The following is a 16,336-nucleotide window of genomic DNA, read 5'->3' on the forward strand; positions in this document are numbered from 1 at the left end:
TTAGCAGTGCCTTTTTTTTATTTCTAAACACAGAGTTAAAATGATGCACATTAATTATGCAATTCAGGGCAAGTACAAATGTATCTAACAGGCTGCTGATGAGGAAAATATCTTCAACAACTTGGACAAATCTAATGGCTTTGGCATTCCAATTCCTTTCAGAATGTATCTGTATACCGATAATGTTAATCCTGATAGCATATATTAATTAGTAAGAAGATATACCAATGCTGCCAACAATATTAGCACATTTAAAATAACTGGAGTACAACATCAGTAGTTATTTATTTTGGTAATGGCCAATTTTAAATTGAGATTGCAGTACTCTCCAGTGAACCCCGACCTTAATGCAAGCATCATTTACTTGAAACTGATGAGCTATAGAGCTTGTGAGGAACAGAATCACCTACCCTTGCTCTACACTCGTGTTTGGCCTCTGCCCAGACACCGACTCCGAACTGTCAGTTAGAGATGGCACCACAGCCAAAAACCTGCATCAGCAGTTAAAAGGAGATTAAGATCAGTGTTTCTGTCCTCGGTATTTCTTCTCCTTAGAAACAGAGTGCATTTAGTACAGTTACAGACTTTGTTTTGAGCAGCTACGTAACATCTTCAAGAAAATTTTTCCCACTGAATGCATACCACAAGTTTCGCATGCGGGCATTAGCGCTTCCTAGTGGTTCTTTCATGCAGCACTAAGTTGCTGTCAGGTTATAAACTGCCTAACATCCATCACTCTTGCAATCTGCTTCTGGTTGTTAGGTCACCATAGGCTCAAATACAGCTCAACACAGGTATTTGCAAATATTCAGATTAAATGTTCTAACTCATTTTACAATACCTTTGATAAACTTTGTTTCTAACCCCTTTTTGGAAAGCTAGAAGATAGTTCCGTCCGTCTCCTGAGAAAACTTCAATTGCAATTGGCTGAAAACAAAAAGGACAAACCCATGTCAACACTAACACATTTGCTCATCACCTCTGAAGGTCAGGTGCAGACCAGTTTAATCATACTGTAGTATATCTGACACCAAATTATGGTGAAGCAGACTTTGCTTAGTGTGGCCAGATATTTTATTTTCAGAACATTAAAATTCACTAATACACCCAATAAACTAAACCACAGTAAGCCAAATGTTCAAACAAGGATGCCCAACTTAAGCACTTCAATTTCAACAGTGAACAGCTTCACTTTCCAAATACTGATCAGTTATGTATTTATTTTACTTTTTAAAAATGACAACATCGTCAAAAAATTCCACAGCTGGCCCCTCAATCCAAATACAACGTACAAGTTACCTGCAAAAGGTATCTCCTTTTATGTACTTCCTTGATATCTTCATATGCAAAAATGCTGCATGTTCTTTTGAGTTGACTTGGACCTTGCCTTGCTCCCCTAGGTATGATTGGCTCATGCATCCTGTAAATAAGCATAAACAGGCAAGAGAGAAGCGATTAAAAAGAAGATAAATTAAAAGAATTATTGTCTTAGTTCATATGAGAGCCCAGTTATAGAAATAGCTGATTTTCACAATATACCATACTAAACTGAGCAATTTGTGAGCACAGAAGAAACTTCTCCTGAGGTCTTTCTGGATCTGACATTATTTTGGAGTTGAATCCTCAAAAAATCTCATTAAATACTTCTTGTTCAGCTATTAAACACTGAGGAAACTCTATTAATCTACTCACTTTGGAGGCAGTGTCTCAATATCCCGTATTTCTCTGGTAGCTGTCATGGTAAATCCATCAATGACATAGAAGTGCTCTTTCCCAAAGAGAAGCAGCCCTTCACTGGTGTCAAGGCCCTGAACCCGAGCACAGCGGTACATATGCTGAATCTGTGATGAAATGCAGATGCTTAGCAAAAGCAGGTTAACAAGTTCAGGCTCAGACCGTTGCTTTATTAGAACAAGCCCCGGACACTGCCTTATCACTTGTAGATACAGTGAAAATTCTGCTATTTTCCCCCTTAATCAGAGATATACCTAATGCCTGCATTTAGCAATTGGGAAGGGAGTTAAATAAAGCCTCCTCTGTATGATACAGATTTATATATTTACCAACTTATCCACTCACACCATGCTGCTTGAGCATATTTTAGAACCTGTAGCCCACTCGACTATGATCACAAATGTACTTACTGGTATACTTCAGACAGACAAAGTCTGAAATACCAAATACGCAGCATGGTCATTAACACTGTTCTTGGGGATAAAATACTAGTTATCAAGTTTTTTCATTCTAATGAAGAGAACAATTAATTATTGACAGTCTGCCAAGTTCAGTGTTTGTATTTTCAATGTATATTTTCTGTCTGGACTCATTAAGCTGACAGGATAATAATCCAAGCACAAGACAGCTCATAGCTTTCATTTCAAGTCGGGTTCTTTTTTCCCTAGCAGGCAGAAGGAAAGAAAAAGAATGTTTCCAGTACAGGGTTTTCAGCTCAGGATCTCTTTGAACCAGAGCACACATTTGGTTTCCAGGAAGAAGCTGACAAAATATTAAGCAAATTCACCTGTAGATCAGGGAAGGTATCTAGGACATTTATTCATGCTTGTGACATGTAATGGAGAAATTCCAACACAGTAAGTGCTTAGCGTGTTTGAAGTACACAGTACCTTCTCTCCTTCTTCAAGAAGTCGAAGCAAAGTTGTATTGTCAGTCTTCTCCTCTTCATCAATCGAACTCCCCTCAACAATCTGATCCTGCGATTGGTCCTGGTTCTCATCATCTCCTCCGTCAGGAGCAGAGCGAGATCGTTTCAGGGGAGGCTTGACCAGGCCTGGAAAAGAACAGGGATAGATAAATAAAAACCTGGCAAAAAATTCACTTCGCAAAACCTATTGAACTTTGAAATTACTGATCCAATACTAAGAAAGAAAACCAAACAAGAGTCCTACAAGATCCTTATGCTTATCTTAATGCAAATGTATGAGAAGATATAAAGGCAGATAAATTTAAAGAAAACAGTTCAGGACAGAACAAATGATCTAACCTTTGACTCTTGCAATAGTGTCCTCCCCATGTTCTGGCTCCTGCTGAGTTGTTTCACCCACTGTATTCTCTTCTATAGGATCCTGAAAGACTGCAGGGTTTCCAGAAGCCAGGCGCATGTAGTACTCCTTACTGTCGTAACTTACAGCTCTTCGGTAACGAGCAGGTTTCTTAGAAATAATTGAAGAAATTGCTTGGTCAGTCAACTGCTCACTCACTTCAGTGAATGTGTTTCAGGAATACTGTGTGCAGCACGGTGCATGCCCATCAAGTGTTTTATGCGTGCTCAGTCATACACCAACACATACAGAAACAGAGACTCTTCAGTAGATCTGATCTATCAGCTAATTTGCAAGGTAGCTATTCAGCCACTAAAGTAATAACGGGGTTGCAGAAATGCCTGCAGATAAACCTACAACATGGGAACTAAGAAGTGTGGCCAGAATGTTATGAGCTGTCACAAAAGGCTGGGATACTTGTGCTTAAGATTGATAGATGAGACGGCCTTTCTATCATCTTTCATAACTCCCTGCAACATATGCAGCTTATTCATTAGCCAACTGACTACTTTGCTAGGCAATAGTTTGAATAAAAAATTGCCTCAAGATACAGATATGTGGAAGCTGATATGAACTAAAAGCAGCCCGGGACTGGCTTTAAGGCTCAGAAATTCATAATTAATTCAGTTGTTTCTTTTTTAGTAAAGATTCTGACAGTTTGTGGGCAGGAGACCGGCACAAGAGTATCCATTTAACCAAAGTAATTCTTTGAGCAGCATTTGTACCTTTAGGTGATGACAACGTATTATGATACATTTCATTACGGTGGTGGTATGGTGGTTTTTTTTTGGTTTGGGGCTTGGGTTTTTTGGGGGAGGGAGGTGGTGGTGGTGGTTTTGTTGAGAGGGTTTTTTGCATTTTTTTTGGTTGGGTGTTTTTTTTTCCTTTGCCCATCCCGTCCCCCACCACAGGCTAATTCTTATGTTCCTCACTTGATTAGGGAGGTAACATTTGAAATAGAAGTAAGAACTAAATGAGGACAATAAACATGTCAGAATGATCACAGGAGATATAGGTGAAGATAAAAGAGGTATTAAAGAGCCAAGAGCCCTTCCAAAATTAAAACACTTGATACACATGGATGGATGAAAACCCACTGATTTTGTACTGCAGTTGAAAATGTTCTTCTCCAACTACTGTTTGACCCCACCCTCTAACTTTAGAAAGCTTTGTGAATGTGTTCAGTTCTCCATCACAAACTTTTTTTTCCCTAGCATTATTTCCCATTAATTTCAAAATTAGGTTGGGATAATTACAAAATATTATTATTGTAAATCCAGTTCAATGCTTTTCATTATGTAGAATGGCAGAATACCACTGCCATTTCAGTCAAGATTTTCCCTTACCCACTTCTGCAGTAATAACTGGAAATACGTAAAAGGTGATTTTTTTTTGGATCATCTGTATGACAGTATAGTGGGAAACTGAATGACCCATAAAATCAAACTAGCTTTATTACAAGTGGATGCTCCAGATGACAAAGAGATTAAGATCAACAACACGGAGATTTATTATTTCAGGTCAAATTGGCTGCCCCCAAAATAAAAAATTTAAGGCACTGTGATCTAATTTGCTGCTTATGTTCAACTAAGTCTTCACTCCTTATCACCACAAAAATGCCACTTAAATGATGCTTAAAACTCTGTGGAAACAACTATGTATAGTCTACAAAGAGAAATCCTAACTCGCACTGCTAACATGAAGAAAGGAAAACAGTAACAATTTATATTGGATATTCTGTATAATAGCATTACTTTCACTTATATGTATTAGTTTATTGTTGAATGTAATTCAAAATGAGTGAACGCACATTACACATTGTACTTAGTGATGGGCAAGACAGCAAATGTAATTAACAGAGAAGTAGCGTAATACTGAAATGCTTGCAGAGCAGCCACTTCCAAACAAGTCTGTTATTTTCAAGGCAGGATTCGTATTTTTTAAACAAATGTGTGTATTTCTTTAATAGTAAAAATGAGAGGAAGAGTCAACTAAGACAAAATTAATCTGGGCTCTAACAAAAGTAGGCCTGTTACAGCCCATTAGGGCCAAAAAGGAGAAAACACTGCTCCCCAGATCCTCTCTTGGAAAGAAACACTTACTTTCCCAGTAAGTGCTTCCAAGTGATAGTGTTGCCCATTACTAAACATGTTCCACCAACCATTAGTTCAGATCCCAAAGCCACAACAGTTCACACAGTGAGAACAGTGATAGCACAGCCCAACGCAGCTGGTTAGTGTGCAGCAAAGGTGATAAGACCCACAGAAAGTTTTATTAGGTGAAGGCTGAGGAGAGCACAGTAACATCTTCTAACATGATTACTGAAAAAGCCTTTAGGCCTGAAAATATTTATTGAAAGAGCAAGTTGAAAGCTGAACGTAGAAGCCTTGTTAAGATTGCCTAACATGCAGGAAGAAAAAAGAGTTGTATTTATTTCACATTCTTTCAGTGTACTTGTTTCTTTACCTTTTGAGGAATGGTATCATCAGATGTCTCAGGAACTCTACTTGAGAAGTCAGACTGAAAACAGGGCATCAATTACATAAGCATCAGAGAAAGAACACTTTTGAGAAGAATGTATGATGGCATGTTCTCCACTTTGTGTAAATTAGACTGTCACTACAGCTATTGTGTGTCAGACTGCAAGCAGACAAATATACCTAATGGTTTAAAACTGGCTGAATGCTATTTTTTGTTTGCTTGTTTTAAGTACTTTGACATTCATGCTTAATTTGAGGAAAAAAACATCCTGCACGCATACATGCATGCCTAAAAAGACACAATAAAGACTGCTCCATTTCTTAAAAATGGTGTTCCAAAATTAACAGGAACTAACTGCCAAGCTTTCAAAGGCCACGCACATTGCTGCTACACAGCCCATGTTCATATTTGTGGATGGATGAAAGTACATTTCACAAATGCACCCAAACAAAGGCCCGTAGCCTGTTTATTTTTCTTTTTTCAGATCACTGTTTACCACATTATCTAGCATAAGGCTAAGAACTCAGACTGAAACCTCCCATAGTTATGGTACTTCTCAGCCTCTAGAGGCTTGTGAAGATGCCTCTGCTGTCCACTGGCATGATCACTTAGCTTATGCAAGCACACCTCATCTTATGTTGCAACTGCTAGTCTTCAAGTTCACCTAGTTTTGAGCTGAGTGATTCAGTCCCTTCCCTAAATATACTACAAGGAACAACTGGATCTTACCAACCATTTAGGACATACAGACAGGATACGAGGTAATACCAACAGAGTAAAATATGTTTCTTAAGAAAAACTTCCAAAAAAATATGGATTTTACAACAGGGTATAAAATTACTCATCACAAAATCTTGAATACTTACCAGCAAGTTTGTTTCTTGCTCAGCTTCAGGCATGTAGGGATACTGAATATAAAACATGTCATTTCGCACCATCTTTTTCCTCATTCTGCAGGGACCCTCAGTCATCTCCAACATCCACTTGTCAAGATGGGAGCCAATGGGGGGACCCCACAAACCTCGCTCTCGCAGTAACTCGTATTCAATTTGAGACCACTCTTCTGTCACGTATTTTAATGCATTCTGCTGACGCTGAATACAAAAACATATGTATATGCCTCAAGAGTGATGCTTTCAAGCCTGTCTCTGGTGCGAACAGAGACATTTTCACTACACTACAGAAAAACGTGTAATAATTCATAATTCTAGTAGCATTGTCTAGTACACCTTAATGAGCTTTTCAGTGTCAGTTACCGTAAGAGCAGGGTTCATACTGTTATCTTCTCAACAAAAAAGGAAAAAAAAAAAGAAGGTAAAAACTCTGCTTTTGGTTTGTATCATTAATTGAATGTATTTCTAAATAGCAAATATGAAAGAAATGTAACTTAAGAATGAAAACAAAAATTGTTTTAGAGGCCTTCCCTGCCTGTATTTACACTGGGGAGAGAAGTTAAATGAAGCAAAGTTTGGTGGTTGATTTTTTTAACTAATTGCTTTCAGTGACTTGTTTCTCTCAGAAGCTGATTTCTTAAGATTTATATCACGCAGCTCAACAACTAGTTTGAAACAAAGGTCTTCAGGGATGTTTGGAAGAAACTGCAGGGTGCAAAGATATCATTCTAGAAGGCACAGAGCAGCCACTTTCTATCACTGCATAATTTGGGAAAGGTACCATAAAATTTTCTTTGTGTTACGATAAAAGTAGTTTGTACACAATGCTTCTCTGCATATACTCTTAAGTTTTTGTACCATGTTTTAGAAAGACAGCATATTCTAGCATATTTTTTTCTTTACACTTCTCAGGAAAGACTACTTAAACTTCTTGAAAAAAAACATGTCATATTGCTACAAAAGCTTTCATCTACAACTAGATCAAAATTAGTTTCCTAATTTTTTTATTTGATTGCATTTTAAGAACCCTTAAAAATAACAACTGTATCTAAACATTCAAGCATTTCACCAATGACAACCTAATATTTCACAAGCCCCATACTGAGAAATGGGATTAGTATAACCTAACAGGTCAAAATATCAGTGTCAGGTAATTAATCCTCTGAACCATACCTCCTGATATTCCTTATACTGCATATCAACCAGGTCCCGAACCACTGCAATGTGAGTAAACATCCACTGGGAAATTTCCTAATACAAAGGTAAGAGGACAGACAGAATGACACTTTATAAAAGAAGATTTTGTTTGAATGAAAAAGCCTATGAATACATCACCTTGCTAAACTTGCTCACAAAGGATAGTTTCTTTAAAAAAAAAAAAAAAAAGATGAATTTCAAACTACTGCATGCAACAGTATTTAAGGTTTTGTTTGGTGTTTTCTTCTTTTGGTTTTTTTTTTGGTTTTTTGGTTTTTTTTTTTAAAAGGCAGTAGATTCATGTATAGGAATACCCTTTAAAGGAAACTGGCAAACGTTCGGAAAATATTCCAAACACATGACTAACAGTTCAAAACATTCCCAAACAGCCAAAGACTGGCACTGACAAATATTACTACTTTTCCCTATTTCCTTTTAAGTAGTATTTTGTGGATGCTGCCTAGTTTGTTGGAAATCCTCAAGACACCCATCACTCCTCATTCTGTACCGTGCTATACCTGTTTTCACTTATTGCTCCCTCTACTGATAGAGCCAGCAACAGTTCCTGTCAGCACAGTTGGTGAGTTTCCTCCTTTTCATTTTAATGCATATGCCTGCTCAGCAGGAAAAGGACTGAGAGCACTGAGAATTCTTTACTTTATCAAAGCCACTGAATAATTTTCACATCAGAAAAAGAACTGGCAACGTATTTTTTTCACAGGACACAAACTCGCGATTAAGTCAACAGGAGTTATACATTTCCTTGTGGCAGGAATATACCTGCCCCCGTTGACCCAACATATCCCCAATGTTTCAAGTGCTAAATACAGTAAGAACTCAATCCTCCAAAACTTTCAAACCCTTCTCTTTCCTTTGCTTTCAATGCCTCAAATACTTTATACTAACTCCTTGCAATGGCCCACCAGGTACTGTCCTACTGAGAGCACCACTGCTGTGCTACTCTGGTCTAACTCTTTTTTTAAATTTTTTTTTTTTTTAAGCAAGCAGGTTTGTAAAACGAATGTCCAGTTCTACCATCACATACTGTTTTGCTGAACTTTTCTCTGTAGTACCATAAAATCAGTGCAAAGCAGCATTTGTTTAGTCATGGTACAAACACACTCATATAGGGATTTTCCTAAACCACATTATCTTGGGGGCAGGATGAAAAAAAGGACAAGCATCTATCTCACAGCTTCCATTTCAGAGCAGTAATGCAAACTGACTTTAAGAACCAGACCAGCAAAGCAATAAAGCATATATGTAAACAGCAGCAACTGAGCAGTCTCACCAACAACGAAGAGTTTAACTCTTGGCTTAACGTTACAGATACACAGATGCACCTAATAGATCAGGACACACAGAAGCAAGATGTCCATTCTGGATATTCAAAAAGGGGAAAGAAAACCAAGCACCAGATACCACTTCACACACCGCAGGACTCCTTACATTGTGATATTTACCACAAACCCTGAACATACATTGCTGGATTTTAGACTGCATGTTATTCATTGACATAAATTACCTGTGTAGAGAGGTTGTGTTTATTGAGCCCACTCTCCTTGCGGTTTCTCCTGGAACCAGTTAGTTTAGAGAGGCCGAACCCGCTGCTAACTCGTGAAAGTTTGGACTGTGTGGTTGGAACCAAAGCCTCCCCTCTACTGATGCATTTCTTCTCATGAGCTGAAAAACAAAGAGAAAGTGTTTGGAGCACTTTTTAGGTGGAGTTTTTTCCTTCCCCCATTATAGTTGTTTCTTTAAATGGAATAACCTTTTCTGCTGCTTTAAAAAGGCGGGTGTTTGGGGGATTGGGGGGTGTGTCTCTCTGTGTGTGTGTGTCTCTCTCTGTGTGTGTGTGTCTCTCTCTGTGTGTGTGTGTCTCTCTCTGTGTGTGTGTCTCTCTCTGTGTGTGTGTCTCTCTCTGTGTGTGTCTCTCTCTGTGTGTGTGTGTCTCTCTCTGTGTGTGTGTGTCTCTCTCTGTGTGTGTCTCTGTGTGTGTGTGTGTCTCTGTGTGTGTGTGTGTCTCTGTGTGTGTGTGTGTCTCTGTGTGTGTGTGTGTCTCTGTGTGTGTGTGTGTCTCTGTGTGTGTGTGTGTCTCTGTGTGTGTGTGTGTCTCTGTGTGTGTGTGTGTCTCTGTGTGTGTGTGTGTCTCTGTGTGTGTGTGTGTCTCTGTGTGTGTGTGTCTCTGTGTGTGTGTGTCTCTGTGTGTGTGTGTCTCTGTGTGTGTGTGTCTCTGTGTGTGTGTGTCTCTGTGTGTGTGTGTCTCTGTGTGTGTGTGTCTCTGTGTGTGTGTGTCTCTGTGTGTGTGTGTCTCTGTGTGTGTGTGTCTCTGTGTGTGTGTGTCTCTGTGTGTGTGTGTCTCTGTGTGTGTGTGTCTCTGTGTGTGTGTGTCTCTGTGTGTGTGTGTCTCTGTGTGTGTGTGTCTCTGTGTGTGTGTGTCTCTGTGTGTGTGTGTCTCTGTGTGTGTGTGTCTCTGTGTGTGTGTGTCTCTGTGTGTGTGTGTCTCTGTGTGTGTGTGTCTCTGTGTGTGTGTGTCTCTGTGTGTGTGTGTCTCTGTGTGTGTGTGTCTCTGTGTGTGTGTGTCTCTGTGTGTGTGTGTCTCTGTGTGTGTGTGTCTCTGTGTGTGTGTGTCTCTGTGTGTGTGTGTCTCTGTGTGTGTGTGTCTCTGTGTGTGTGTGTCTCTGTGTGTGTGTGTCTCTGTGTGTGTGTGTCTCTCTGTGTGTGTGTCTCTCTGTGTGTGTGTCTCTCTGTGTGTGTGTCTCTCTGTGTGTGTGTCTCTGTGTGTGTGTGTCTCTGTGTGTGTGTGTCTCTGTGTGTGTGTGTCTCTGTGTGTGTGTGTCTCTCTGTGTGTGTGTCTCTCTGTGTGTGTGTCTCTCTGTGTGTGTGTCTCTCTGTGTGTGTGTCTCTCTGTGTGTGTGTCTCTCTGTGTGTGTGTCTCTCTGTGTGTGTGTCTCTCTGTGTGTGTGTCTCTCTGTGTGTGTGTCTCTCTGTGTGTGTGTCTCTCTGTGTGTGTGTCTCTCTGTGTGTGTGTCTCTCTGTGTGTGTGTCTCTCTGTGTGTGTGTGTCTCTGTGTGTGTGTGTGTCTCTGTGTGTGTGTGTGTCTCTCTCTGTGTGTCTCTCTCTCTGTGTGTCTCTCTCTCTGTGTGTCTCTCTCTCTGTGTGTCTCTCTCTCTGTGTGTGTCTCTCTCTCTGTGTGTGTGTCTCTCTCTCTGTGTGTGTGTCTCTCTCTCTGTGTGTGTCTCTCTGTGTGTGTGTGTCTCTCTGTGTGTGTGTGTGTCTCTGTGTGTGTGTGTCTCTCTGTGTGTGTGTGTGTCTCTCTGTGTGTGTGTGTCTCTCTGTGTGTGTGTGTCTCTCTGTGTGTGTGTGTCTCTCTGTGTGTGTGTGTGTCTCTCTGTGTGTGTGTGTGTCTCTCTGTGTGTGTGTGTCTCTCTGTGTGTGTGTGTGTCTCTCTGTGTGTGTGTCTCTCTGTGTGTGTGTGTGTCTCTCTGTGTGTGTGTGTGTCTCTCTGTGTGTGTGTGTTTTATTTTTTTTTAAGAGTGCCCAGCAGCATTCACATTCATGTCAAACATTTATGACTTGTATGACGAAAGATCCCCAGATGAAATCTGGGAATTGCTTACATTTTGAAATGAAGGATGACAAATAGATTTGTTACTCCTTTTTTTAATTATCAAAACTGGGCTCCATGAGCTATGAATTCTGTCCTCATCTGAAGAGGTGAAAACCAGCTATGTAAACCAGCTATGTATAAACAAAATCATCACCTAGCCTCCCTCTACCTCGCCAACCTTTATTTTGCTGATTTACATTGCTTAAAGAACAAGTGGACATTCCAAAGAAGGGAGACAGCATCTGGAGAAATATTTTTTTCTCAAAACAGTTACAAAGATAACAGGATTTATATAATTTATGTTATAAACAGTAGATACTAGTGAAAAAATTGCAGCTGAGCACCATATGTCTACCCAAAAAGGAGCTACAAGATGACCCCACTAACCAATCTGGCAGCAAAATACGCTGTATTGAGCGGAGAAGCTAGGTGGGCCTACTGCATCTTTTTGTACACATACAGCCATCCCAGTTGATAGTCAAGTCCACAAGACTGGTGTGCTTACTTTAAAACTGAAGTAAAAAAAAAAAAAAAAATCACAGTTTAGTTCAACTCTCTCAACAGTTTAATGTTCTTCCAATATTCAGCTAATGGATCGTACTGTATATCAGTTACCTTTGACTTCAAAAGTACATGCTCACATTCCTCACTGTTGCTTTAATTCACTCCACCTCTGAGCTTTCTTTTCTTCTTTTAATACCACTACTACTTTCTTATAGCAATAATTTCTCTAAAGGTCCTTCACTCTACTCAAAACATTTCTGCAAATATACTGACTATCAGGGAGATACTGGAAACTTGAGCAAACATCAGCCAGGGACAAAGCACACCTAGAAATACAGAAACTGCAAAACCAAGTATTCCAAGTTTCCAAAAATGCTTTCTGTACATCCAGGTTAACCTTAATTGCTTTAGAGCCACGTAATCTTCAAAGTAGTTAGTCATGTGCATGGAATTTTATTATCTGCTGTCTAAACTCTCACTAATTCTGTCCAGCAACAGTTGGCCTTCTTTATTACACAGGCGCAGAGCTAACTTGTGCTTAACTTGCTGTCCACCAGGATTCCCGGGTCCTTTTCCTGCAAAGCTGCTTCCTATGCTGAACAGATTTCCCAGCCAAGAAGGAGAATTCATAGTATCACTGCTGCTTAAGAAGGACAGCTTGGTCACACATTTCCAATCGTATCACCAGACCAAGAGTTTGCAGGTTGCACCCACACATGCTCAAGAAGGGCCCCCCACCCTGCCTGACACATTCAATCCTGAGAATGGTAACACAGGTCACCCCAATCCAAGTGTTCATGGGAAGGAGCTAAATGACTCCATCACTGTAATCCATAACACGCTGTTTGGTGCACACCGACTCACACACACAGGACATTGTTGAGACCACCAGTAGCGTTGAATAAAAGCCCTGCGTGCAGTGGAGCGTAAGTATAGCCTACAAACAGTACAGTTTCTGAATGAGACATTAAATGGTGACAGTTTAGAGAGCTTAGCTACACAAAAGCTAAACCCATATTAAAACACCCAGTGCATATGGTTCACTTCAGGGAAATCTACCGTTCAGGACAGATAAATCCTCAGTTACACTTACCCAAATGATTTTGCCAACACTTTAAACTTGCTTCCTCAATAAAAGGTCTTGCAACAGTTATATCCACTTGGCCACGATCATTGACAGGTAGCGTCACTTTGAAAACTTCTTCTAAAACCTGTTTTTTACTATGGATCAGCTCTGTCCACACTCTGTTTATAGCTTTTAAAAGAAGCTGGCGACCTGCATAGGTACAAGATCACAAACAATAAGCTCTCTATGGTGCTTATAGAATTGGTATTTTTACAGTAATGAACTGAATAATTTCTGCAATTATACTCTAGTTTCTTCCCCTCTTGCATGACTTGTGAAATGCCTTTGGCCAGGCTGTCTTTTCTTGCCATTTATATGCTATCAGGAAGTATCTAACAGTTAATTTTGGCATTTTTTTCTCTGTGAATCTGAAGTATTGGCTCTGATTAGTTGTGATTCTTCTCCTATATCCATCTATTCACAAAATGAGATTCAAAAAAATCTTACAGAAGTAGGTCTATAACCCCATATATAATTCCATACCAACATTACGCTTTAATAGTTTTACATATGACTGTGTGCATAAGTACACGCCTGCATATTAAATATACACATGTAAGAAATAAAAAAATCACTGAATCCTTTCTTCCACAACTACTTCATAAATTTCCTTTGAGTGAAAGATCCTGAGGATGCCACTGAGTAATAATTTTACAGCTTATACCAATTATTTCTTACCTATGCTCATGTAAGATCCAGCTGATACAAAACCATGGTGCACACTTAAAATGACCCATTTCTATTACATTCAACTCAGTGCATATAAAGCAGTATTTCTAATTCCGATGTGTGTACAGAAAACTATGAAGAGCTCTTGGTATTTTAACAAAACAGTAACTTTCCTGGATATGCCTGTCTTGGTATCTCCAAGCGTTTTTTTTCATCTATTTTTTATATATTTTTATACACCCCCCGCCCCCAGCCCTAAGAGTAACTGGGGTAAAAGATTAGTGATGACAACACAGAAGTGGCATTAGCAGACATCTGTGGCTTTGTCACTCTCAGATTACCTTCACTGACATCTTGATTGTAGACTCCATCTGGTTCTATATCAGAGGGGATCATAATGTGCCAAGTTGTCATCCTGGCTTCTGCTTCCAATCCAAACCCATCAACGTTGCTACAAATACACAATGAATTAACAACAACCTGGGGGGTGGGGGTGGGGGGGGAGTGGGAATCAACATAAAAACCCCACCAACAAGCTAAAGCATTTGATTCCCTGTGACAGTATCACAAAGATTAATATGTGCTATGACAGCACCATATCTTCGCTTCTGTCCACTTGAGTTCTGACAATCTGTGGTCACAAGCTGAACTGAAGGTTTATGAGAAATAACACGCCATGGACACGTCACTAGAGAAAGTTGGTAATATTTGAAGAAACACAAACCAGATGAGGCCACAAATGGAGGACATTAGGGTTTCTGCTGATGATGCTTCCCAAGTGTTTTTGGATGAAACACAAGTTGTACATCTTTTTGGAAAGAAAAAATGAAAATGCCAGGCAGGCATTTGCAGCAATGCAGAAAAGTGGGTGTCCACAGCATTTGTCATGGGCATCTGATTAAATGCCTGACTAGACTTACTCAATGCTATACATCCAAGTACTAAGATATGGAATTTGTATGAAATGATTCAACAGACAATAAATCTAGTGACAGATCCCTTTGACTATTAATTACTTGGCACCAGTGTTTCCTTCTACCTTCAAAACATTTCAAATTATCAAATCATAACAACAAAATGATTAGAGAAGCACTTGTGTCAGTATTTTGAACACCTCTGTAAAAGGAGGTAAAAAATGTCCTCCACACCTGGGCTCTTCAAACCTAATTTTGTTTCAAAATGAATCACTTAAGCTTGCTTGTATTTCACTGGCCAGCAAGTTCTGAACAGTTATCCAGAATTTGCTGACTTATTTGCAAGGTGAGTGTCATTGCTGAGAGATAACAGGTCATTTTAATACTTCACAGCCCTGGTTCTGGAACGAACTTCTGTCTGAGATATTTACCTTCCCACGTGCAGATTAATCAAGCAGTGAGCTAGGCAGCTGATGAACTCTTGATCATGATTTCCAGGTCCCAAAATTAAGTTTCTGTTCACAGTAAGGACCCTTAGGGAATCAAGGAGAGCCACTTGCTGAGGAACAGTTTTGTGCGCCCTTGAGAATTGATACAAGATGGTCCTGTTCAGGCAGTGATAAATAGCATCCAGCGATAGTCCCTGAGATCTTCTTTTTGACTGATATGAAATAAAAAACCATGATCAGATAGTAACAGAAAATCAGTTTACTGGCACACAATCTTACCTTGAATTGACCCATGCTCATTTTTCAAAATCGTTATTTTACTAAAAGCATCAATTCCATGAATTTCAAGGACCAAAATGACATTAGTACACGATGATACACTTGCAATTTTAACATCTACAAAGACACTGCTGACTTCTAACAGTAAAAGTCTTCTAACTATCTCCAATAAAAGTGCATGAGGAAGCTTCCCAAAAATGTCAAGGTAAATTTCGGAAGCTTCCCAAAATTCACGCGAGGTAGATTTTGTTGTTTATTTGGGGGGGATTTCTAAAAAATAACGTCATCTGAAAGCAGTTTTTATTCAACAGCCCCATACTAAAGCACTCCACACTAACAAGATGTGCTAGGAAAGCTCACTAAAGAGGGAGAGAAAGCATGGGGAAGAAAAGCATACTTCTATGCTGACCTGACATGCATCACTAGCAGATTGCTTAGTCACATCACTCCATGGATTTTAACGTAACCTGCGAAAATGTTTTCACAAGCAGGCTAACAGAAGAACACTATTACCTGTGCAATGAGCTGGATTATGAAGTCCACAAGAAGTTTGGATTCTTTGTTGAACATGCCCTGCCAAAGCTTATCTACCACACGCTGTGTAAAATAAAATACATTGTTCACCAGCACTTGGTAGCTTCCTCCACTCGTTATAGGCAGAGATGCATCTTCACCTAGGCAACAAAAACCCCCAAAGTTTTCTTCATTTATCAAAAAACCACATCTGCATAAATATATTCACATTAGTCTGTCCTTTCTAGACTTCTGTAAAAGAGAAAAAGACTCAGTCAAAGAAAAAGCTGAAACTTATGGCTTTCTTACAATGATCTTTGATGTAAGTGAACGTTTGAAATCGACAAAGACCAAAAAAGGCGGGGCTGGGGGAGGAAGAGTCCAGAAGAAATGGTACTCCTGTGGATCCTGAGGTATCATATTTATGTAGGGTCCTCCTTTTCAATTGGAGCTGCATGTGTACAGAACCACCTGTAGCTTCTTCAAACTATACTTTTGCTTTTTCAAAAAGAAAAGAACCTTTTTAAACACCTTGAGATGACAAGTGATATCAGCTGGCATCACTTCTCCCTCACTGTGCTTCACTCAATAAAACCAAGAGTCAATGGGCATCAGCTGCATGTGTCTGCGTGTAGGTAAATG

The 16,336-nt window shown here is 39.6% G+C and overlaps 1 protein-coding gene across 9 annotated transcripts in view; it reads right to left on the reverse strand.

Annotated features, from left to right (window-relative positions):
- WDFY3 (WD repeat and FYVE domain containing 3) overlaps positions 1-16,336 on the reverse strand; it is a 187,911-nt gene that overhangs the window by 23,737 nt on the left and 147,838 nt on the right. For 8 of the 9 annotated variants that reach the window (XM_052772395.1, XM_052772380.1, XM_052772388.1 and 5 more), the window contains 14 exons: positions 15,695-15,855; positions 14,885-15,114; positions 13,881-13,990; positions 12,838-13,020; positions 9,156-9,313; positions 7,607-7,684; positions 6,407-6,634; positions 5,526-5,579; positions 3,002-3,170; positions 2,625-2,788; positions 1,693-1,841; positions 1,300-1,420; positions 842-927; positions 411-491 (listed from right to left, as the gene is read on the reverse strand). In XM_052772395.1, the coding sequence (XP_052628355.1) occupies positions 411-491; positions 842-927; positions 1,300-1,420; positions 1,693-1,841; positions 2,625-2,788; positions 3,002-3,170; positions 5,526-5,579; positions 6,407-6,634; positions 7,607-7,684; positions 9,156-9,313; positions 12,838-13,020; positions 13,881-13,990; positions 14,885-15,114; positions 15,695-15,855 (1,972 nt within the window). The remainder of the gene's footprint in view (positions 1-410; positions 492-841; positions 928-1,299; positions 1,421-1,692; positions 1,842-2,624; positions 2,789-3,001; positions 3,171-5,525; positions 5,580-6,406; positions 6,635-7,606; positions 7,685-9,155; positions 9,314-12,837; positions 13,021-13,880; positions 13,991-14,884; positions 15,115-15,694; positions 15,856-16,336) is intronic. The other variant, XM_052772369.1, reaches the window with a different exon arrangement.

This window comes from Harpia harpyja, chromosome 2 (genome assembly GCF_026419915.1).
Source record: "Harpia harpyja isolate bHarHar1 chromosome 2, bHarHar1 primary haplotype, whole genome shotgun sequence".
Classification (NCBI taxonomy): domain Eukaryota; kingdom Metazoa; phylum Chordata; class Aves; order Accipitriformes; family Accipitridae; genus Harpia; species Harpia harpyja.